The 22,862-nt window shown below is 42.9% G+C and overlaps 1 protein-coding gene across 2 annotated transcripts in view; it reads left to right on the top strand.

The window, feature by feature from the left end:
• The window catches only part of LOC135204186 (uncharacterized), a 70,271-nt gene that overhangs the window by 31,240 nt on the left and 16,169 nt on the right, over positions 1-22,862 (top strand). For both annotated transcript variants that reach the window (XM_064234255.1, XM_064234256.1), the window contains one exon: positions 11,820-11,872. In XM_064234255.1, the coding sequence (XP_064090325.1) occupies positions 11,823-11,872 (50 nt within the window). In that variant the 5' untranslated portion in view covers positions 11,820-11,822. The remainder of the gene's footprint in view (positions 1-11,819; positions 11,873-22,862) is intronic.

Genomic DNA, 22,862 nt, shown 5'->3' with positions numbered 1-22,862 from the left:
GTGACAGTAATCACGAAGTCAGCTATGCTAACAGGTAAGGAACCAAGATGTCTATCATCTGCATGTGAAATGTTTCCCAAAATCCTTTTATTCTGTCCCTCCCCACCTCCAATGGTGGGAATCAGCTATATATATATCTGACAGGTAAGTGTCATGAACAAAATGATATTGTTATGATACAATAAAGTTTGTTCATACTTACCTGGCAGATATACATAATCAAGTACCCGCCCAGCCTCCCCTCGGGGACAGTGACATTAAAAAATCTGAATAGAAAATGGGAATGGTTCCTGACACCCGCCTCCCAGCGGCGGGAATGGGTACTAACCACCTGGCCGACCACTGCGTTTGCCGGGAGTTTTGAAATTCTGTCGGACTTCGGAGAATACAGCTATATATATATCTACCAGGTAAGTATGAACAAACTTTATTGTATCCTAACAATATCATTTTCTGGTTGCAAAGGCCTCGGGGGGCTGGAGACCAGTACTGGACGTCAGCGCTCTGAACAAATTTGTTCAGAAGGAGAAGTTCTCCATGGAGACTTCGGCCTCAGTCCTTTCAGCTTTACGCCAAGGAGATTGGATGGTGTCTCTGGATCTCCAGGACGCCTATTTCCACATACCGATTCACCCTTCGTCGAAGAAGTACCTCCGTTTCATGGCGAAGGGAAGGATCTTTCAGTTCAGGGCCTTGTGTTTCGGCCTGTCCACAGCTCCTCAGGTCTTCACAAGCCTGATGAAGAATGTGGTAAAGTTTCTTCACCTAAAAGGAGAGAATATCTCTGTATCTGGACGACTGGCTCATCAGGGCCAGATCAGAGAGACAGTGTTTGGAGGACCTTATTCTGACCATGAACTTGATCAAGTCGTTGGGATTACTCGTGAACCTCGAGAAGTCGCAGCTGACCCCCAGACAGAACTTAGTCTATCTGGGGATTCAGATGGATTCTCGGGGATTTTGAGTATTTCCTTCGCAAGAGAGACTCGCGAGAGGTTTGGAGAAAGTCTCTTTCTTCTTAAGGAAAGAACGGACGTCGGCGAGGGAATGGTTAAGCCTTCTAGGAACCCTTTCCTCGCTCGAACAGTTCTTTCCTCTAGGAAGACTGCATATTCATCCACTTCAATTCTTCCTCAAAAGGTCTTGGAGTTGGAAGACAGGAGATCTATCAGACGCCTTTCCCATACCAGTGGAGATGAAGCCTCACTTGGAATGGTGGTTGCCCCCATTGAAGGAGAACGAGGGAATCTCCATGAAGGTTCAGAACCCAAACCTAGTGTTATACTCCGACGCGTCGGAGAAGGGTTGGGGAGGAACGTTAGGATCGAGAGAGGTGTCAGGCATCTGGGAAGCAGCACAGGTTTCCTGGCACATAAACTGCAAGGAGCTCTTTGCCGTACATCTGGCTCTAAAGAGCCTAGAACCTTTGGTATCGAACCAAGTTGTTCAAGTGAATATAGACAACACCACAGCGTTGGCCTACATTCGGAAACAAGGAGGGACTCACTCCTTGTTCCTTTACGAACTGGCAAGAGACCTACTGCTTTGGACTTCCCAGAGGAATATCTCCCTGCTTACGAGATTTATTCAGGGAGAAAGGAACGTAAGGGCGGACAGGCTCAGCAGGAGGAAGGTCCTTCACACAGAGTGGACCCTACACTCGGAAGTGTGTCAGAGTCTCTGGTCTCTGGGGGACTCCTCATGTGGATCTCTTCGCCACATTCCTTTCCAAAAGACTAACAGTATTTTGTTCGGTGGTAGAAGATCCCAGAGCTCTGATGGTCGACGCCTTCCTCCTAGACTGGTTTCACGTAGATGTCTACGCCTTTCCACTGTTCAAGATCCTGGGACTAGTTCTGAAGAAATTTGTGGCTTCAGAGGGAACACGGATGACCCTGATAGCCCCCTTTTGGCCAGCACAAGACTGGTTCACAGAGGTAGTGGAGTGGATAGTAGATTTTCCCAGATCCCTCCCAAGAAGGACGGATCTTCTCAAACAACCACACTTCCAGAGGTATCATCAAAACCTCCCCGCTCTCGCTCTGACTGCCTTTCGACTATCGAAAGACTTGTCAGAGCGAGAGGGTTTTCTCGCAAAGCTGCAAGCGCGATTGCGAGAGCCCGCAGAGCTTCCACTAGACGAGTATATCAGTATAAGTGGGAAGTTTTTAGAAGGTGGTGCAAGTCTAAGAAGTTGTCCTCCTCCACTACCTCTGTGACGGAAATTGCTGATTTCTTACTTTTCTTGAGGGAGGATTCGCATCTATCTGTACCCACAATAAAGGGATACAGAAGTATGCTTTCTGCAGTTTTCAGGAACAGAGGACTAGATCTTACAGAGAATAAGGATCTCCACGATCTCATAAGATCCTTTGAAACTACCAAGTCTTCGGGCCCAGCTCCTCCTAGCTGGAACCTTGATGTAGTTTTAAAATTTCTTTCATCGGAAAAGTTTGAACCTCCTCATCTGGCGTCTTTTCAAAACCTAACTAGAAAATGTTTGTTCCTATTAGCTTTAGCCACAGCAAAAAGAGTTAGTGAACTGCATGCTCTAGAGGATAAAGTAGGATTTAAGAGGGACTCAGCCATTTGCTCGTTTAAAGCTTTATTTCTAGCTAACAACGAGAATCCCTCGAATCCATGGCCTAGGACCTTCGAGGTTAAAGGTTTATCGAGTCTCGTAGGGAGAGAGGCAGAAAGATCTCTTTGTCCTGTAAGAGCTCTGAAATTCTATCTTCAGAGAAAACACCAGATGGGGGGCTCTACACAAGGTCTTTGGTGCACGGTAAAAGACCCCACAAGACTGATGTCCAAGAATGCTCTAGTGTTCTTTGTGAGAAGCGTCATTACAGAGGCACATAAGATCTGTCCTGACGACTCTCTTCGACTTCTAAGAGTGAAAGCTCATGAAGTGAGAGCAGTAGCGACATCTCTCTCGTTTCATAAAAATATGTCGCTAAAGAACATCTTGGAAGCGACATTTTGGAGATGCAACTCAGTATTTGTATCTCACTACTTGAGAGATGTTCGTGTGACCTACGAGAATTGTTTTTCTATAGGTCCTTTCGTGTCAGCGGATACGATCCTGGGTATAGGAGCCAACACCAATCCTTAAAATTTTTACATACCGTCTATTAGATATGTTCTAGACTTTCTGCTGACAAAGTGCAGACGTCGCACTGGCGGCCAGTCACTATTGTTCCGTAAGGAACTCTTGTGATATCTTATTAGATGAGTATCATTTTTTTTTTTTTTTTTTTGAAAATTATGTGTGTGTGTGTAATGTGTTTTTGAGTTATGGTTGTTGTGAAGAGTTTGGGGATAACTCGGAACAATTTTTAATACTAACAAGGTGGTTAGGATCAGGTGGTCGGGATTGGTTGTGTGCTCCTTCATAAGGTGTATTGTCATATAAGTGGATCAGCACCCATTGACAAAGTCCTTTCAGGCTCTGCCGGATAAGCGGATAAGACCCCATCGGCAGACCCACAAGAACTCTTGGCCATAGATCATATATCTCGCTAAAGTTTCTTGAGGTGATGCAGACTCCTGGGCAGCAGCCAAGAAGTCTACCACCTATCAGGTAGGAACCAAGGTTTTTTTTTATATACCTACAACATATGTTGTTTACCTGTCTATTCCATAAGTAGCTGTCTCTTACCCTCCACCAAAGGGTGCCAATCAGCTATGTATATATCTGACAGGTAAGTTGATTGTATGAAAATGATATTGTTATGATACAATAAAGTTTCATACATACTTACCTGGCAGATATATACGATTAATGGCCCACCCAGCCTCCCCGCAGGAGACAGGTGGAAGAGAGAAAATATGATAGAAAACGGGAATGGTTCCTAGTCCTGCCACCCAGGGCAGGCCGGTAGATCACCTGACCTACCTGTAGCGAGTGGCGCGAAATTTGAATTTCTGTCGGGGACGACGGAGTCTTAGCTATGTATATATCTGCCAGGTAAGTATGTATGAAACTTTATTGTATCATAACAATATCATTTTTCAGTACCTCCATCTTAGGATTTTGAAACTTCATTGCCGCTTGAGTATCCTAATTGTTTTTTGGTTTATTAACTTGGATTTGTGGCTAGGCATACGCTATCATAAATTGATTTAAATCTGATTTTTCTTTGTATAAGATGTCTGAATCTAGTTCAGCTAGTTTCAGACTTTGTGGTCTGCAAGGGGTAAGGTGAGACTAACAAAACCTTCGGTAGATCCTCACTTAGTATGCACGACGTGTACATGTTTCTTTGTTGAAAGATCAATGTAATTAGTGTGATGTTTGACTGATTCCGAAGGAAGATGTATGATTCGTATGTACCCAAATTAGAGCGTGATAGAATCAGGAGGTCTTCCTCCAAGACTGCATTAGTAAACAGAAGTCAGGGTAATGAACCTACTAACCTCCAGTAGACTTGATTTTGCCTAGCCCTGTGGTATGGCCTACGGGCCTAAAGGAAGTGTCTGCGAGAGGTAATGCCCTTTCTGTTATGGTGGATTCCATCCTTAATCTTGGAATCTAAAGTGCTCGCTCTCCAATCAGTGTTGTGAGTGTAGTGATGTTGAATTAGTGCCCCTAGTGTTGTGGAGGGGGTGTCAGATCGGCCCTATAACGCCTCTAGGTCTCGACCTCTGTCGGACTCCCAGGAACAGGGAGTGGGCAAGTCGAAAACCGAAGGAGGGTTACGGGGACTCCTCACTGATCTGGCGTCCCTTCGGCAGGACCTGAAGACCCCATACAGGGGTTGGAGCTCTCGGAAGGACTCGCACCCTTTAAACAGAAGCTTATAGAGGAGGACTCTTCTCGTCTTCTCTCTCTCGTCATGCGATTGCTATCGTCGCCTTAACATTGTGACGGCTTTCCACCGCAGAAGAAAAATAGGACGTCATCGCAACAGGATGCTGTTAAGCGCCCAGATCGCTCTATCATTGTTACTGTGAAAAGGAAGAAGGCGTCCCCTCGTCTTCTCACAGGATCAGCCCTTCTCGGTTGGCCTCGTTTTCGCCAAGAGAAGGGCAAAACACATTTACCGCAGGAAGGATTCGAGGCTGTCTGTCAAGTCAGGCAGTCTCCTTCTCCTTCTTCTCCTTCTCCTTGCTCGTCACCTTCTACATCCTCGCACCCAAGAACGCACAGGCGTCCTTTTGAGTGCGTTTCTGGAAGTGTCAATGAGCGTGACAAAGACGCAAGATGTTGCAAAGGCGACCGTCGTCTTTGTCAGGAGTTGGGAATGTCCATAACACTCGTCCTGACGACGATCACTGTACATCTGCTTATGACGTTAGCGCACTTAATGAGCGGCGCGCCCCTCGCAAGGACGCCTCTCAAGCTGTTCGTGTTGACACTTATGGGTCCGCCGCGTCACGTCAGGAAGCGTTCATTTGCCTTACAAAGACGAAAGATGTTGCACAGGCGGCCGTCGCCTTTGTCAGAAGGTAAGAAAGGTCCTTAAGGCTCGTCTTGAAGACGATTGTCTTCTTATAGTGCTTGCGCACTTCAGGAGCGGCGTGCGGCTCTCCATGACGCATCTCAGGTGGCCTTTTATGCATCAGGACGCTCGGCAAGATCCTCGCTGAGATGCCGTTCAGAACACTTAGGGTTCTATGTACCAATACGCTTTTGAAGACTCTCGCGAGGACGCCTTTTGAAGATGGAAGAGGACGCTTTTGAAGACGCTCGATGTCTTACACATCTGGACGCTCGCCAGGACGCTAGCGAGGATGCTTTCGAAGACGCTCGGCGTACTACAAGTCATGACGCTCAGCAGAGCATTTGCCAAGACGTTCTTCAGAACGATAGGCACCCTACGCATCAAGACGTTCGGCAGGACTCCTGCAAGAACGCTCGTCAAGAGGACGCTCTTCAAGACTCTCCACAGGACGTTCCTTTACAGGAATTTAATAAAGATTCGGAGTTGGCGGTGAGACATACCCGAACTCCTTCTTCGAACCCTCTTTCAGATAGAGGACCCCTGTTACGAACGGGACCTCAGGGTTTGATTATTGGACACTCTTCAGAACGCTCTGCAGCAGAATCCTTTACCGGAACTTCGCAAAACTTCGGAGTTGCTATTAAGCCTTCCCGACTTTCGTCTTTGAACCCTACTTCAAGTAGGAGACCCCCCCTTTTACGAGGTGATAGCGAGAGGAGGGGTCTCAGGGTTTCATTGCTTCGTGGTCGGTTAGGGACTCTTCTCCTTTTCCCTTAAGGGAGACAGAGTCCTCGAGCGACTCACAACTTGCGAACGAAGACGCCTTCTGTAAGACTTGTTTGCTGGCAAGTTTTGGCCCTTGGTCCCTTGCTCTCCTCTCTCGCAGTGTGCTTTGTCGAAGAAGAGGAAGTAGCCTGGTCTCGTCAAGATGTCCATTTCGCTTTCTACGAAGGGAGCGTTCAAAAGAATCATGACTTGATGAACTCAAGGAAAATGCAAGGCAAGACTTCCTTTGCCCTACTTCCAGCAAGGTTAAGCGTAATAGCAGGCATCCGATATGAAATGGGAGAGGAAGCTGGTTGGAGAGTTCCTTCCTCTTCCCAGGACGATTTTGCCAGCCAGATAGACCATCTGAAAGGGCTGTTCAGGACGATGGATATTTTTAGCTCCTAGATTGGTATTTCGGAGCCCTGGACCTGCAGCTCGGGGCCCTGACTCCCTTTCTCTAGAATAACTATCCAACCTGCATGGATAAGGTAGTCAGGTTGGTTCTGATGAGCTGGCATCTAGAAGAAGACTCTAGTAAACTTTAAGAAGATTTCGGTGTCATAAAATGCCTCTTCTGCGTTGTTTGAGACTGCGCTGCTGAAGGGGAACATTAGGGTCCTACCTGCCGTAAGCCCAGTCTCTGACCAGGGATCCTGCCCTTTCCTCGATTTCTGCGGGAATCGGGAAGACTTTATGCTCAAATTCCTGGATTACTTTATGTCACGTAAGTGGGTTTCCCCCATTAACAAGATACTGAACATTTTGTCAAGTAAGTGGGTAACCCCTCATTGATGAAATATAGACCCTTTGTCACGTAAATGGGTTAGTTCTCATTGACAAATATCTTCTCATTCATTTGTAGAGGCTCGTCCATGGAAAAGACTTGTAGACTACGTCCATGAAGTCTTATGTCTAAAATACATAAGGAGCTTGAGCTGTCCTCTTCGGTCCTCGGTTCTCACTTGAGGACTTTCTACGACTAGTATTAAATTCGTTCTCTTGGCTAAAGAGAACGAAGACAGTCGTTTTCCATTCTCTCTCTTCCTCGTCAAGGATAGAATGAAGTAGAGAATTAGCTGTCCAAATGACTACAATACTCTACGTATTTGACCTTTGCGTTATATTACTACTGTATGGTTCAAGTCATATATGCATAACGTAGTTACCTTTATGGATGGCAACCGAAAGGACTATTATTCTAAGTGCATTTAATCGGTACTCCCTGCAACCTTCCAGGAGTTTCCGGTTTCCCTTTTAGATTTTTAAGGTATTGTTATGACAACACCAACTCAGCTTCTGTATTTAGCAAATTCTGTTTCGCTTAAATATGCCTGCTTGAGAGTTTTCTTTCGCCTTGATAATAATAACAACCTTTCTTTCGTAGAATGGAGTAGTTGGCAACTCAGGCATAGTAGTGCGAGACGGCGAAGGTAGGCTGCTGTCACTGTAGAGACCAACTCAGTACCAGCTAGTTCTCTGGCATGCGCGGTCAGTTACGTCTCTCTCTCCTGCGGGATTGACTTGTCTAACCATATCTCTGCCCTACAATCACGGACTTTAGCTTCGGGTTGAGGGGAATTCTAGCATGCATGAATTAACATCTTCTTCGCTTTGCGAGAATTTTTTCAACAGAGATATATATTAGGCCTTTTCGGTTCTGTTTACCGTAAGGTAACAGAATTCTGTACGAGTCTACTGCAGCATACCACTATAATAATGCACACCTGCTTAAAGCAAAGCGCAGCCTTATTAGGGAAGGAAACATGCTTGGTGAGGGTATGAATGAGTCTGCCGGGGACCATTTCCTCGCTGGAGAAGTTTGTTTCCCTGAATAGACTGCAATTCAGACCTCTCCAGTTTTCCTGCCGGAAAACTGGAATAGCATCGAAGATCTAGAAATGTTTCTGAACATCTCTCAAGGTCAAGGGTCGCCTCAGGGGATAGCGAGAGGGTGCCAGGCATCCTGACAGGGGTACAGATGTCCTGGCACATAAGATGAAATAATTGGAAGCAATTCGGTTGGCTCTCCAGTTACTCAAAGAACGAGTTTTTGGCCGAGTGGTCCAGATCAACTCTGAAAATTCCACAGCTCTCTCATATCTCTAGAAGTATCGAGAAACACTCTCTTTGTCCCTGTTCGCGTTAACGAGAGAGAGCCTGTTATGAGCACAGGCACGGAACGTAACGATCCTCAAGAGGTTTGTTGCACAATTGCAGCACGTCCGTACAGATCTTCTCGATAGACGGCAGCAATTACAGATGTATGAGTAAAATTTTCGCTTAGAAGTGTGTCGAGATTTGTGGAGACGTTGGGGACGTCCTTTCAGAGATCTCTTCGCAATGTTGAAGAAGAAGAGGCTTCTTCCAGACTGCTGCCTTATTCTCGATCCAAGAGCAGTAGCAATAGACGCCATCCTATAGTATTGAATGGGGATAGATGTTTAGTCTCTTTTCCCCTATTCAAACTCTTAGGAGATGTAATAAGATAATTTCCGGTGTCAGAGTGAGCGAGAATGACGCTGATCGCCCCATGTTGGCCTTCGAGAGGCTGGATTCACAGAGGTCATGTCCTTCCTAGAGCACTTTCCAAGGACCCTTCCTGAGAGAGTCGGTCTACTCTAACAGCCTCACTTCGAGAAGTACCTCAAAACCTCTCCGCTCTGAGTCTGACTGCGTTCAGACTGTCGAGAAGTTGACCAGAATGAGAGGATTTTCAAGACTAATGGCAAGTGTTATTGCCAAGGCAAAGAAGTGCTGCCTATTTTGCAGTGTACCAATCGGAGTGGGCCGTTTCTGGAGATAGTACAGGAAGAATGGCTTTTCCTCCACCTCCACCTCTGTGAATTACATTACCGTCTTCCCTTTCCATCTGAAGAATGGGATAAGCTGGCAGTTCCAACTATTAAAGAATACGGAAGTATGTTGTTGACGGCCTTTAGGCTCAGAGATTTGGATCTGTCGAACAACAAAGCCCTTCACGATCTTTGAGGTCTGTGGAAATCTCGAAAATGTCTAGACCGAAGCTTCCGGCATGGAACTTAGACATAGTCTGAAGGTCCTGATGTCAAAGCATTTCGAACCCCTCCTTTCTGTAAACTTAATGCATGTGGCCAGAAAGGCTAATTTTCTAACCACTCTAGCTACGACAAAGAGGGTTAGCGAGATTTAAGCCATCATCAGACGTTTTGACTGTAGAGGACATAATGCGGTGTGTTCTCTAAGCCTTCCGTTCTTGCCTAAGAATGAAAACCCGTCTAACCCTTGGCCCAGAAGCTTGGAGATCAAGGGGATGGCACAAATTATTGGGCAAGAGCCAGAGAGAGTCCTGTGCCCTGTCGGGACTGTCAAGTTTTATCTAGATTAAACTAAAGAAAGTCGAGGCCCTTCGGACAATCTGTGGTGTTCTGTAAAAAGACCGGACTTGCCCATGTCGAAGAACGCCCTGGCGTTATTGTTAAGGAGTTTTTTCAAAGAGGCTCATTCTTCATGTTTGGACAAGGATTTGAAACTTTTAAAGTAAATGCTCACGAGGTGAGGGCACGGCCTCGGAAGCATTTCAACAGAGAATGGCACTCAGTAACATACTGAGTGCCGCGTTTTAGCAAAGCAACTCTGTGTTCGCTTCACACTCCCTGCGGGATGTGAAGACGACATATGAGATCTGCGGCTCGCTAGGGCCATACGTGTCCGCAGACACAATCTTGGGGGCAAGAAGTACCACTTATCCTATCCTGTAGAAAATGGTTAGGAAGAGCTGTTAATTTTAGTCGTTGGGTCGCTGCCAATGGCGGACTTCTCGATTCTTAAGCCTTAGTTAAAACATCCTTAACTTTGGCTAGGTTGGTCAGGTGGTGATATAACTTACTTCTTAGCCCTCATGGTATGGTCAATATGGTCTAGTCACATTGTGGTCACGCTCCCGTTGACAGATCATCTAGAACTCACCAGCTATACAGGTCACTACCTTGCTGGAGACTAGTAAAGCAAAAGCCGACTTGGGTGACAGTAATCACGAAGTCAGCTATGCTAACAGGTGGAACCAAGATGTCAATCATCTGCATGCAATTTGTTTCCTAAAATCATTCTATTCTGTCCCTTCCCACCTCCAATGGTGGGATTCAGCTATATATATATCTGACAGGTAAGTGTCATGAACAAAATGATATTGTTATGATACAATAAAGTTTGTTCATACTCACCTGGCAGATATATATAATCAAGTACCCACCCACCTCCCCTCAGGAGACAGTGGTATTAGAAAATCTGAATAGAAAATGGGAATGGTTCCTGATACCCGCCTCCCAGCGGCGGGAATGGGTACTAACCACCTGGCCGACCACTGCGTGTGCCGGGAGTTTTGAAATTCTGTCGGACTTCGGAGAATACAGCTATATACATATCTGCCAGGTAAGTATGAACAAACTTTATTGTATCATAACAATATCATTTTCATGGCAGTTTTGAATTCCAATATGGCGTCTACTCGCATCTGGTACCTTTCGTCTCTGGCATCAAGACCATGCCCTTCCCAGTGTTCATGTGAACAATATTAGCATATATATATGTATCATTTATTGGTATTACTCAAGATTGCAGTTGTAATCAGCACAATAAAACAACATTTTGTTGCCTATATTAGTGAAAGTATGAGATGTCTTATTCCTGGGGTCATTTTTACCTTGTAATTGGTGGTTTTATCCTTACTGCCATCACAACTGAAACTCCACAGTGCTGTTTTCATTGTAACTATACACATTTTGTTCTTAATTAACTCCTAATTGCACTTGAAATACGTTGAGAGAGTGTTGACCGCTAAACCATGACGAAAAATTTTTGTCTTAATGTACAGGTTGTCCAAAATGGCCCAGTATACCATTTACTTGGAATGTTATTGGGACTTTATGGACACCCTGTACGTACATTTGGCTGCCAAAAGCACCGGCGAGCAGATGACAGATTAGTAAATTGTTTATGACAAAAATTTTTAATTTTTTTTTTATAGCACTTTTCATTGATTCAAGTCTATATTACTATACTATTACTTTGAGCTTTGAAATTGTCCTATATTTGTTAGATTAAGTACAAACTGTTGACTGATTAAAAAGAGGTAAGCAACCTAACGTTCCATATTAACATTGATTTCATCGTTTATGAAAAATCATTTTCCCAGTGTGTTTGTTTATTTGTTTGTTTTTTCATTTCAAACTTACTTAATACGTATTTATGTATTTCTAATAAAACAAAATTGGGCTCATTTGATAAGAAATGAGCTTATAAAATAATAAATTATTTAAAAAAGGAATTCAACCATAATAAGTATATAATAAAAATCATTACAAAACTAATCATCCCCGGCCAATGCCATCTTGTAGGTAGTCCTCACAGGCTGGCTTCACTTATCAGATCTTGCGTCCAATCTATTTTTCTTATGTGATTGTTGGTTCTTATTTATATATAGAAATTACTTTCACTTCAGATGAAGTAATTTTGTATTTTTAGATTGCTTTTAAATTTAATTTTTTATTGCCATGTCACTCAAGATTTTTATTTTTAGTGCTTGTTGAACATTGTACTCAATTATAACTTTTTCCTCTGATGTTTCAGACTATGAGTGATCTACCAGATGCAGGGGAGGATTTGCCTCCAAGGAGTCGCAGGTTAGTATGTGTATGCTGTATTATTGACAATAGACCATCTTTTTTAAAGATGTAATTTCTCATGTAGTGATCCAAGAAATACAACTTGTCCCAAATTCTTAGCAAATTATGTTTTGGTAAATGTTTTCAACAATATTTTTTTATATAAGTTGAAAGTGTTTGGGAATGTTGCAAATTCAGAACATTGATTAGTTATTTTATACTTAGTGCATATTCTAACATTATGCTTGGGTGCCTTAGGTGATAACTAATTAACAGTTAGCAATTACTGCAGTTCTGGATAGTGGTTCATGAGAATGCTGACTGTAAAAGGAAAGAATTTATTTATGGTGCTTGCATGCTACCCAGCTTGCTGTATCATTATACTTTGGAGGGATGTCCTTCTTATACAGTCTCAAGACACATTGCTGGTGCTTGAGAAAGATCCTTGTGACACTGGTGTTGCAAAGGTCCTGGATAGGGTGAGTGCTACTTGTCAAATGCTCTTATACCTGTGAAAAGAGTCTGCTGGATATGCTGTCTTAAACTTGTCTGGCAGATTATGTAAAGGTTAATTGGGAAATATTTTTTTGTAATTATTATAATAATCATCATATGAATAATGTTATAGGAAGGAAAAGGGTAGGGAGACATTTGTGCCAACCAGACTTTGTTAATTGTGATTTGTATCAATGCACATTAAATGATTCAGAGGAAAGTTAATTGTGATTTGTATCAATGTACAATAAATGATGAGAGGAAATTTCCTAGGACCAAAGTTTTGGGAGATAAATGGTCAGAGGGAGAGCTGTGGCATTGTGAAGAGATGTGTTAGTGGCCTAAGTTACATGCATAGCATGTATAAAGCTTTTGTATTCAGTAATTTCTTTGTGGAAATGTATCCAGAATGGATATACATATAAAAACCTCCAACCTCAACCTTATCCGCTAAAGAAGCTTCGAGATGCGATTCAGTCAAATTTAAATCTGAATAAGTTTTTTTCCATAAGAAATTACTGAAAATGGATTAATCCGTTCTTGACCATCACTTATTGCCCTAACCTTACCTTTTTACACAAAACATTACACTTATATCACCATTAAATAAGTTCAGAGTTAAATAACATTGTATTAGATGCCCTTTTTTATTTTTAATCGTATACTGTATATAAAAACTGGCCTACGTCTAATGCGGTCTTATTACCATCGGCAAAGCTAGATATAGTATGTGCCATAATGGATAGGCACAAAACATGTTGCTATTAATAAAACATTGAAAAACAAGCCTTATTATTACAATAGATTAATAAAATATTAAAAATAAGATGCTAAATCAGTCACACCAATAAATGCCTCTTTTCACTTATATAACTTACCCGGTGGTTACATATAGCTGTCGTCTCCTGACGTCACGGCAGAATTTGAAATTCGCGGTAGCGCTAATGGTTTGACAGGTGATCCCTCTACTCCCGCCCTCTACCGGGTACCGGGAACCATTCCAACAATAAATCAGAAGTTTCCTGCCGTCGGAACCGGTAACACGGTTCCTCTGCTGGTTGGAATTTGGATTTGATCATCTTGGTTTTCTCCTTTTGGTGATGTACCTTGAGTTTACTGATCTTTTTGCTAGCGCTATAGTTATTTTGGTTTTGATATTGTTGTCCTTTTTAGGAATTATTTTGAATTCTTCACGATGTCTGACACCGGCTCTGTTCAGTATAGGGTGTGTAGTAGTGGGTGTAAGACTAGACTTCTTAAAGCTTCACTTGATCCTCATTCTACTTGTGTTAGTTGTAGGGGACGTGAATGTTCTTTTGAGAATACGTGTGAAGAATGTAAGTCTCTAACATCTCAGGAGTGGAAGGCACTGGGAAAGTATATGAGAAAGTTAGAAAAAGATAGAATCAGAAAGGCTTCACAGAGATCTTCTTCTAAGTCAGTGAGTAGCCAGGATATTCCTCTGAATTCTGTTAATCCTGTTCCTATTAACCCCGTAGTGGTTGCTCCTGCCCTCGAATCTGTATCTCCCGATCCCGATCCCGTGTCAGTATTACGAGCCGATATGGACTCGAAATTTGTCTCTTTCCTCACCACTATGCAGAAAATGGGTGAGACAGTGCAAGAAGTGGTAGTTAAGTGTGATAAATTACTTAGTGCAAGTGTAGTGGAGGAGGTGGTTGTTCGACCCGTTCGTTCTCCTAGGTACCTAGGCGCCCCTGTCAAACTCCCCAGATCCTGGAGGAGGCATGCCGAAAACCGAAGGGAGGCGAGCAGAATCTGCTCCCGAGCAGCCGCCCCCTCAAGCAATCCTGTAGCCGTATCCCAGGATGCTGTCGCTCACCATTGGAAAGGTGTTGCGAGGAAGTGTTTTTCGTCAAGCGACTCTAGTTCAGATGTTTCCTCTTATAGAGGTTGGCGTAATAAGACTTCTAGACCGCTGAAAAGGTCTCGCGATGTTTCGCCTGCTGCGGTTCCCAAGAAGGTGGCGGCTGCCGAACCTTCTTGTAGTTTTTGGGAGGAGCCTGAAGCTTATTCTCCGGCGGTTTCGATTTATCGCCCTTCTCTCATAGAAGTGGAGAAGCCGAACACGCACACTCCTTCGGAGCCTTCTCCAGAGCCTCCTCAAGCGATAACTCCTGCGGCTCCAGACGTGTTTGTGGATCATCCTTCTACGCCTCCCGCGCCTTCTACGTCGGTGGATCTTCAACCTTTGGTGTTTGAACAGATGAATGCCAAGTTAGGCAGTATCTTGGAGCTTTTTGGCAAGTCTCTTTCGTCCCCGAATGCGCTCCCGACCGCCTTACATCTTCCGCAGACTACTGTGCAGTCCTCTTCGCAGGCTACTTTTCAGTCGCCTCTTCAGGCTCAGACTCTCCATGTGACTCCTCTTCAGACGCCACTTCAGGCGCCTGGTCGGACTCCTTTCCTAACTCCGTCTATGGCGCCACGTCAGGCTCTCGCTCGAGCGCCAGCTCAGCCGCCAGCTCAGCCGCCCGGATTCGTCTCAGTACAGGCTCAGACGTCTTCTCCTGCTTTCTCACACCCTCCTCGGACGCATCAGGGTGTGACTTCGCCGAACAGGATTCCTCTTACGATGGTATGTTCGCCAGTTTCGTCGAAGGAAGTTCGTTGGATTTGGAGGAAGAAGGAGAAGTACTTACAGAAAAAGACAAGCATTTGTCGGGGTATAAACTCCTTTTACGATCCTCGTTGACAAACTTTGGAGATTCTTTTGCGCCTTCCGTTCCAGTTTCTCCTAGTTCACAGTGGAAAAAGGACAGTAAGCCTGACTCCTCGTCCTCGTTCACGCGTCTCGTCCTCTCGATTTCGGCTAAGAAAGCTATCAAGAAAGTTAACGCTTGGCTTTTGGAGAAGAGGGAACAGGGGAAAAATGTTTTTTGTCTTCCCCCTTCGAGACTTTCGTCAAGGAGCCGTGTCTGGTATGACACTGGAGAAGTTTTTTCCCTGGGTGTGACTGCCTCCGCTCAGGGAGACTTTTCTAGTCTCGTGGACTCTTCCCGCAGAGCAGCCCTTAATACTGCTAAGATTTTCTTTTCAACAAATGAACTGGAGCATCTTTGCAAGAGTGTTTTCCGTGTTTTTGAAGTTGTTAGCTTCCTGGATTGGGCCATTGCTTCGCTGGCCAGGAAAGTCAAGTCATTTGGACTTTCGGAGGAGCAGTTCAAGGATTTTGCCTCGGTACTGGATTGTATCGATAAAGGCATCTGTGATGGAGCTTCGGAGCTCGCTGCCATTTTTGCCTCTGGAGTGTTTGAAGAAAAAGGACCAGCTTTGGTGCTCCTTCTTGTCAAAAGGGGTCTCATCGAACCAGAAGTCTGCCTTGCTCTTCTCTCCTTTGGACAAGAAACACCTTTTTCCACAAGAGATTGTGAGCGAGATCGCTCAATCTTTAACACAGAAAGCGACCCAGGATCTTTTATCACAGTCAGTGAAGAAGCCCAGGAAGATAGCTCCGGAGTGCTCCCTCCACGGAGTGCTCCCTCCACGGAAGCTCCTAAACCATTTCGAGGGAGAGCTCCCGTTCGATCTTTCTCCAGGTTTCGTGGGAGAGGTAGAGCCTCTTCTAAAACCACTCCCTCTTCCATCAAGAAGTAGGCCCGTAGTCCTCCACACAGCAGTAGGAGCCAGATTACACCTTTTCTGGCAGACCTGGTTTCATCTCGGAGCGGATCCTTGGACGGTCCAGGTCCTGAAGGAAGGATACACCATTCCGTTCATCAAGCACCCCCCTCTCACAGAATTTCCTGTGAATTTGTCAGCTTACTCGGAGAACTCCGAAAAATTTGCCGCCCTCCATCAAGAAGTTCTCGCCTTACTGGCAAAGAGGGCCATAGAGTTAGTGGACTCTCCGCAGGAACCAGGATTTTACAATCGCCTTTTCCTGGTAAAGAAGGCCACGGGGGGTTGGAGACCGGTGTTGGACATCAGTGCCCTGAACGTCTTTGTCCTGAAGACGAAGTTTTCTATGGAAACGACCCGATCGGTATTAGCAGCGCTTCATCCTGGAGATTGGATGGTTTCCATAGACCTTCAGGACGCTTATTTTCATATTCCGATTCATTCGGAATCGAGAAGATTCCTGAGATTCGTGTTCCAGGGCCGCATTTATCAGTTCAGGGCCCTCTGCTTCGGCCTGTCGACAGCTCCACAAGTGTTCACCAGAGTTCTGTTGTCAGTAGCAAAGTGGCTTCATCTAGACGGGATACGAATATCCATGTATCTAGACGATTGGCTTCTCAGGGAAAGGTCCAGACAGAAGTGTGTGGAGGACCTACAAAAGACTTTAAGGCTGACGGAAAGCCTAGGTTTGTTAGTAAACAAGGAAAAGTCATGTCTCACTCCTTCTCAGGAGATAGTTTATTTAGGAGTGAGACTGAATTCAGTTCTTTTTCAGGCTTTTCCGTCTCTCCAAAGGATCGACTCTTGCCTGAACAAAATAGACGAATTTCTCGTCAGACAAACTTGCTTGGCGAATCAGTGGATGAGCCTTTTAGGAACCTTGGCTTCAATAGAGCAATTTGTAAGTCTGGGCAGGCTCAACATGAGACCACTTCAATTTTACTTGAAGCAGAAGTGGCAAAGGAAGAAGTTCCCAGACTCCTTTGTGTTCCCCATCTCGGAAGGAATCAAACAGGACCTCCTTTGGTGGAAATCAGAAGGAAGGCTAGAGGAAGGCTTGTCTCTAAACCAGTTGAGCCCCAACCTTACGCTTTTGTCAGACGCATCGGACAAAGGGTGGGGAGCTACTCTGGGGAGAAAGGAAGTGTCGGGACTTTGGCAGATTCATCAGAGAAGCTGGCACATAATCTAAAAGAGTTGAAGGCGATTCATTTGGCTCTAATGCACTTCAAGACAGAGGTAAGAGGGAAAGTAGTGCTGGTTTAAGCAGACAACACCACGGCTCTCTCTTAAATAAAAAAACGGGGGGACACACTCGTTATCTCTGTGCTAGGATGTAACGTCCACAGAGTGGACGTTACATCCTCAAATATGCAAGAAGCTTTGGGGGATTTGGGGATGTCCTCAGTTGGATCTCTTCGCCACAAACAAGACAGCTCGTCTACCACTGTATTGCTCCCCAGTTCCAGACGAGGAGGCGTTTACAGTGGATGCCATGCTTCTGGACTGGTCAAATCTGGATCTGTATGCCTTTCCACCTTTCAAAATGCTAAGATTAGTTCTGGCAAAGTTCAGAGGTCATCAGAACGTCAGGATGACTCTGATAGCCCCCTTTTGGCCGGCCAGGGAATGGTTTCCGGATCTACTACTGCTGTTGACGGACTTTCCGAGAGAGTTACCGTTAAGGAAGGATCTACTCAGACAGCCCCACTTTCTGAGGTTCCATCACAACTTGTCCGCTCTTCGACTAGTCGCCTTCAGACTGTCGAGCATCTCCTCAGAAAGAGAGGATTTTCAAAGAGAGCTTCAAGGGCTATTGCTAGACCCAGAAGAGAATCCTCTGATCGAGTGTACCAAGCTAAGTGGGTCCAATTCAGAGCTTGGTGCAAAGAAGAAGGAATTTCGTCTTCTAAGACCTTTATAGCTCAGTTAGCTAACTTCCTTCTTTTCTTCGTGAGAATAAGAAGCTTTCTACCCAGACGATTAGGGGTTATAGAGCTATGTTGTCTTCTGTGTTCAGACATCGAGGATTAGACATTTCTAATTATCAAGACCTCTCAGACCTGATTCGTTCCTTTGATACGACCAAGACAAAGGAGTCAAGAACAGTAGCTTGGAACCTGGATGTAGTTCTTAAATGGCTGATGTCAGATAGATTCGAACTGATCTCCTCTAGTTCTTTTAGAGATCTGACCAGGAAGACACTTTTTCTTTGTGCTTTAGCATCAGCTAGAAGAATCAGTGAGCTGCATGCTATTGATAAGAGAGTTGGATTTGCTAAGGGCAATGCCATTTGCTCATCAATGCTGGGGTTTTTGGCTAAGAATGAAAATCCCTCACGTCCTTGGCCTCGTTCTTTCTCTATAAAGAACATTTCGGAGTTAGTGGGGCCTAATGAGCCTGAATGTCTTCTCTGTCCAGTGAGAGCACTTAGACATTATGTGCAAAGGACCAAGTATAAGAGTAAGAGTGATAACCTGTGGTGTTCAGTGAAAGATCCTTCTCGTCCTCTTTCTAAAAATGCGCTCTCCTTCTTTTTTAAGGAATTTTGATTTCTGAGGCACACGGACAATGTCAGGACTCAGATATCAAAGTGTTTAAAGTCAAAGCTCATGAAATTAGAGCAGTGTCTACGTCTATGGCCTTTAGACGTATCTGTCTTTGAAAAAGACATTATTAAATCTACATATTGGAGAAGCAATTCTGTCTTCGCATCTCATTATCTGACAGATTTGCAAACCACATATGAAAATTGCAGTACATTGGGGCCATTCATTGTGACTGACACGGTATTGGGTGAGGGAGAGAAGGATGTATCCCATCCTCACTAACTTTTCTCCTTGATTATGTTTTTTTTGTAGTTTTAAAGTTGTCTGAAGATACAGGGAGTTTTTTGAGTATCTTTCAGTCTTTTAATGTCTTGGTGTATTTCTTAAACGGTTGTGGTGATCCCTCGTTTTTCATTGTATTTTGTGGTGATTTGTACTGCGCCCTGAGCAGGGGCATTATAGTCTTGTCTGTTACGGTCACGTCCTCAACGGCAAGTACTTATTATTGTGTCCGACGCATGGATCCATATATCCTGTCGGTACAATAAAGGCCAGCAGACTACAGAGGCAGTAACCACTGAGTCAGCGGTCTTTAAAGGTAAGGAACCTATATCTTCGGATAATTCCAACAGTTGTTATTTTAGCTGCCATTGTCCCACCACCTAAATGTGTCAATCAGCTATATGTAACCACCGGGTAAGTTATATATGTGAAAATGACATTTTTATAATAATATAAAGTTTCACTTATACTTACCCGGTGGTTACATAACGAAGCCCGCCCTCCTCCCCTCATATGGACAGGTAGGCATGAAACTTCTGATTTATTGTTGGAATGGTTCCCGGTACCCGGTAGAGGGTGGGAGTAGAGGGATCACCTGTCAAACCATTAGCGCTACCGCGAATTTCAAATTCTGCCGTGACGTCAGGAGACGACAGCTATATGTAACCACCGGGTAAGTATAAGTGAAACTTTATATTATTATAAAAATGTCATTTTATACTTTTAAATAATCTCCTCCTTAAGTTCAGTTGTAACTCTTACCATTTTCCTCTTCTGCTTGTTTGCAATGGCTGTCTTGGAACCCATGATTGAATCAAATTACAGTTCAGAAGGCAATAAAAACTAAGGAAATATTCCTGTACAAGCATGTACTTGCTCAAAACAATAGCAACAGAATGAGCTGGTTTTTAATAACAACACCACCAAGAGTGCCAACTAGCGGTGTCTGACCGAAACACACTTTTTTTTAAATGAAAATCATATGGTTTATCGGGGCAGATTCTGGTTTTTTCTTCAAGCTCTGATGCAAAATTTACTCGAAATTTTGCGTCAAAATCCGATGATGTCAAGCTTTAATAAGGTAGAGGACTGGGGTCATACTTAAATATACAATATACTTCTTATCAATACTATATTCCTGTGTCCTTGGAATGTGCAGATCTCCTATTTTATTGCTTGAAATTCTAGTTGAGAATATCAATTCAAAATTCTTGTATTTGATAACCTTAAACTTTATGACCTTCCTAGCCCAGGTTTGAATCCTTTTGTGGATGGACAGATTCTTGATTTCATTGACAAAATTGAAATTTGATGTTTTCATCACAACATGAATCCTAAAACATGTAGGAATTGAGTTTTCTAAATACTAGCTAGAAATATTTTCCTTGAGGGTTAACAGAGCTTTAATCCAGATTGTTTCATTAGACTGTTTGGCTGTGTGCTTCTAAGTCTCGCAAAAGTAAACAAAAAGAAAGTATCGGGAAGTGGGTAGGATTGGAAAAGGTCTAAGAAGTAGGATCGGGTTCCTTCTGTCTCGTCCTGAAGTGAGGTGAATGAACAAAGCTTGCTGATGTATAGAGTAAACTGGAGAGCCATTCATTGTGGAAGGTAGAAGTAGCACTTGACGAAGAATTACTGAAGTTAATTTTTTCAATAAATGATTAGATCAAGGCTCTAGCTTTCTTCATGAGAGGAAAATTTTCTCCATCAGAATTGAGAGGTACTGCTAGTGTCACTGTTCTGAGGATTTTAAAAATCTCAGTAATGGCTTCTTTGGTGTTGTGTTGTGAGTTCCCTAGCTGCCAGGTGTTAATAGCACTCAGGTTTGGGAATTTGTTGTATGTGTTTATTTTGATCTTATGTACACCCAGTTACAAAAGTGGTGTCGCCCCACCAGGCCTGGCTTGGTGAAATCATGCCCTTCTTGCCCTGAAAGTGGCCCACGTTCAAACAACCAGTACATAGTTAGAATGGTTTGAATGGGAAGAGGAGGAAAATTAGGGTAATCACACGAAGAAATGCAATATTGTATGAAATATATATGGAGAGAGAGAGAGAGAGAGAGAGAGAGAGAGAGAGCTGCTTATAAGATAATTAAAAAGGATATTTTCATCTGAATATTCAAGGCATTTTTATTTAGAAAATGTGATAATGATTAAAAACAATACGATATAAGATTTCATAATAATTATTTTCCAAAAAATATATGATAACATGATTCTTAAAGCAGAATTTCTTAAGTATACCCGTCAGATTAATAACTAACGTCTCTCTCCTCTCTCTCTCTCTCACACACAACATGGATAGACAATGTTATTAAATCAAGGCTTAATGTACAAATAGTTGAGGATGAAGAAGAGGAGGAAGAAGAAGAAGAGGAAAATGGAAGAGAAGAAAACAAAACTGAAATGACAGAAAAAAATAAGGAAAACAAAGAACAAGATAAAAGTATGGATGCAGAGATACTCATTGATACTACATATGAGACAATCAAGCAGCATACATACAAAGAAATAAATTATGACATGACAACACAAAATAAAATCCTGAAGAGGCTCTACCCAGATCTGCACACTGATGGGAAAGAGGAAAAAATAGACAAGAAAGACAAAGTCTGCACCCTTTTGAAAAGAGGGAATTGCAGATTCGGAGAAAGATGTTACTACAAACATCCCAAGGTATGTCACAACTATGAAATCTATGGTAAATGTGCATACCTAGACGGCTATGAGGATGATTGCAAACACCTAAAAGAAGGAAAAGGATGTAAGTTCGAAAAAATTTTTTAATATATGCACCCTGTAGCCATGAATCAAAATAAATTAAATAATCAATTAAATAATAAAATTCAAAATAGGAAAGAAACAAATAAAGAGAGGAACAAAGTATATGAGGTGAAGGAAAAAAGCAAGCCATCACCGCGATATGGAGTGTCAGCAAATAATTTCCAAGCCTCAGCTCCAAGATACTACAGCTCAAGAGATAAATACTGTATGTACGATGCTAGGGGATATTGCAGATACAGAGAAAATTGCAGATTCAGACACAAAATGAATAATTATAATGAAGGAAGATCAAATATTATGGAAAAGTTGGATTTTTTAATGTCAGAATTTCTGGAAATGAAGAAAAGAACAACATACCAGAACAGGAAAGAGACGTGGGAAAATCCTTATTATTACCCTTATTAACCCTTAAACGCCGAAGCGGTAAAATAAAAATTGTCTCCCGTGTGCCGGAGGTGTTTCGGAGTGAGCGCGGAAGCGGAAAAAATATTTTTTTCAAAAAATCACAGCGCGCTTAGTTTTCAAGATTAAGAGTTCATTTTTGGCTCCTTTTTTTTGTCATTGGCTAAAGTTTAGTATGCAACTATCAGAAATGAAAAAAATTATCATTATCATATATAAATAATGCGATATATGATAGCGCAAAAACGAAATTTCATATATAATTGTATTCAAATCGTGCTGTGCGCAAAATGGTTAAAAGTAACAAGTTACTTTTTTTCGTTGTAATGTACACTAAATTGCTATCATTTTGGTATATAACACATTGTAAAACGATAAAAGCAACACAGAAAATATTATCACAAAATAATACATGAATTCGTAACACGCGGACGTAAACAAATATTTTTTTCAACAATTCACCATAAATCTAAATATTGTCCTAGAGACTTCCAATTTCTTTCAAAATGAAGGCAAATGATTGAATATTACTATACTGTAAGAGTATTAGCTTACAATTGCAGTTTTCGACCATATCTGACGAGTTAAAATTGACCGAATGTAGAATTTTTTTTTTATATTTTTTTGTATGTGCAATTATTTCGGAAATTAGAAAAGCTACAACCTTCAAATATTTTTTGTTTTATTCTACATGAAATTGCGCACATTTTCATACATAAAACTCTATGAAATGCCTAATATGAAACAGAACAAATATTCCGAGAATGGGACGTACACATTTCGGAGATTTGTGGCGGAGAATCCTCGCGCGGAGGGAAGGAAAGTTTTTTTTTTTTAATTCACCATAAATCT

This window comes from Macrobrachium nipponense, chromosome 44, assembly GCF_015104395.2.
Source record: "Macrobrachium nipponense isolate FS-2020 chromosome 44, ASM1510439v2, whole genome shotgun sequence".
Lineage (NCBI taxonomy): Eukaryota > Metazoa > Arthropoda > Malacostraca > Decapoda > Palaemonidae > Macrobrachium > Macrobrachium nipponense.
The sequence above is the reverse complement of the archived record's forward strand: the minus strand, read 5'-3'. Positions and strand labels throughout refer to the sequence as shown.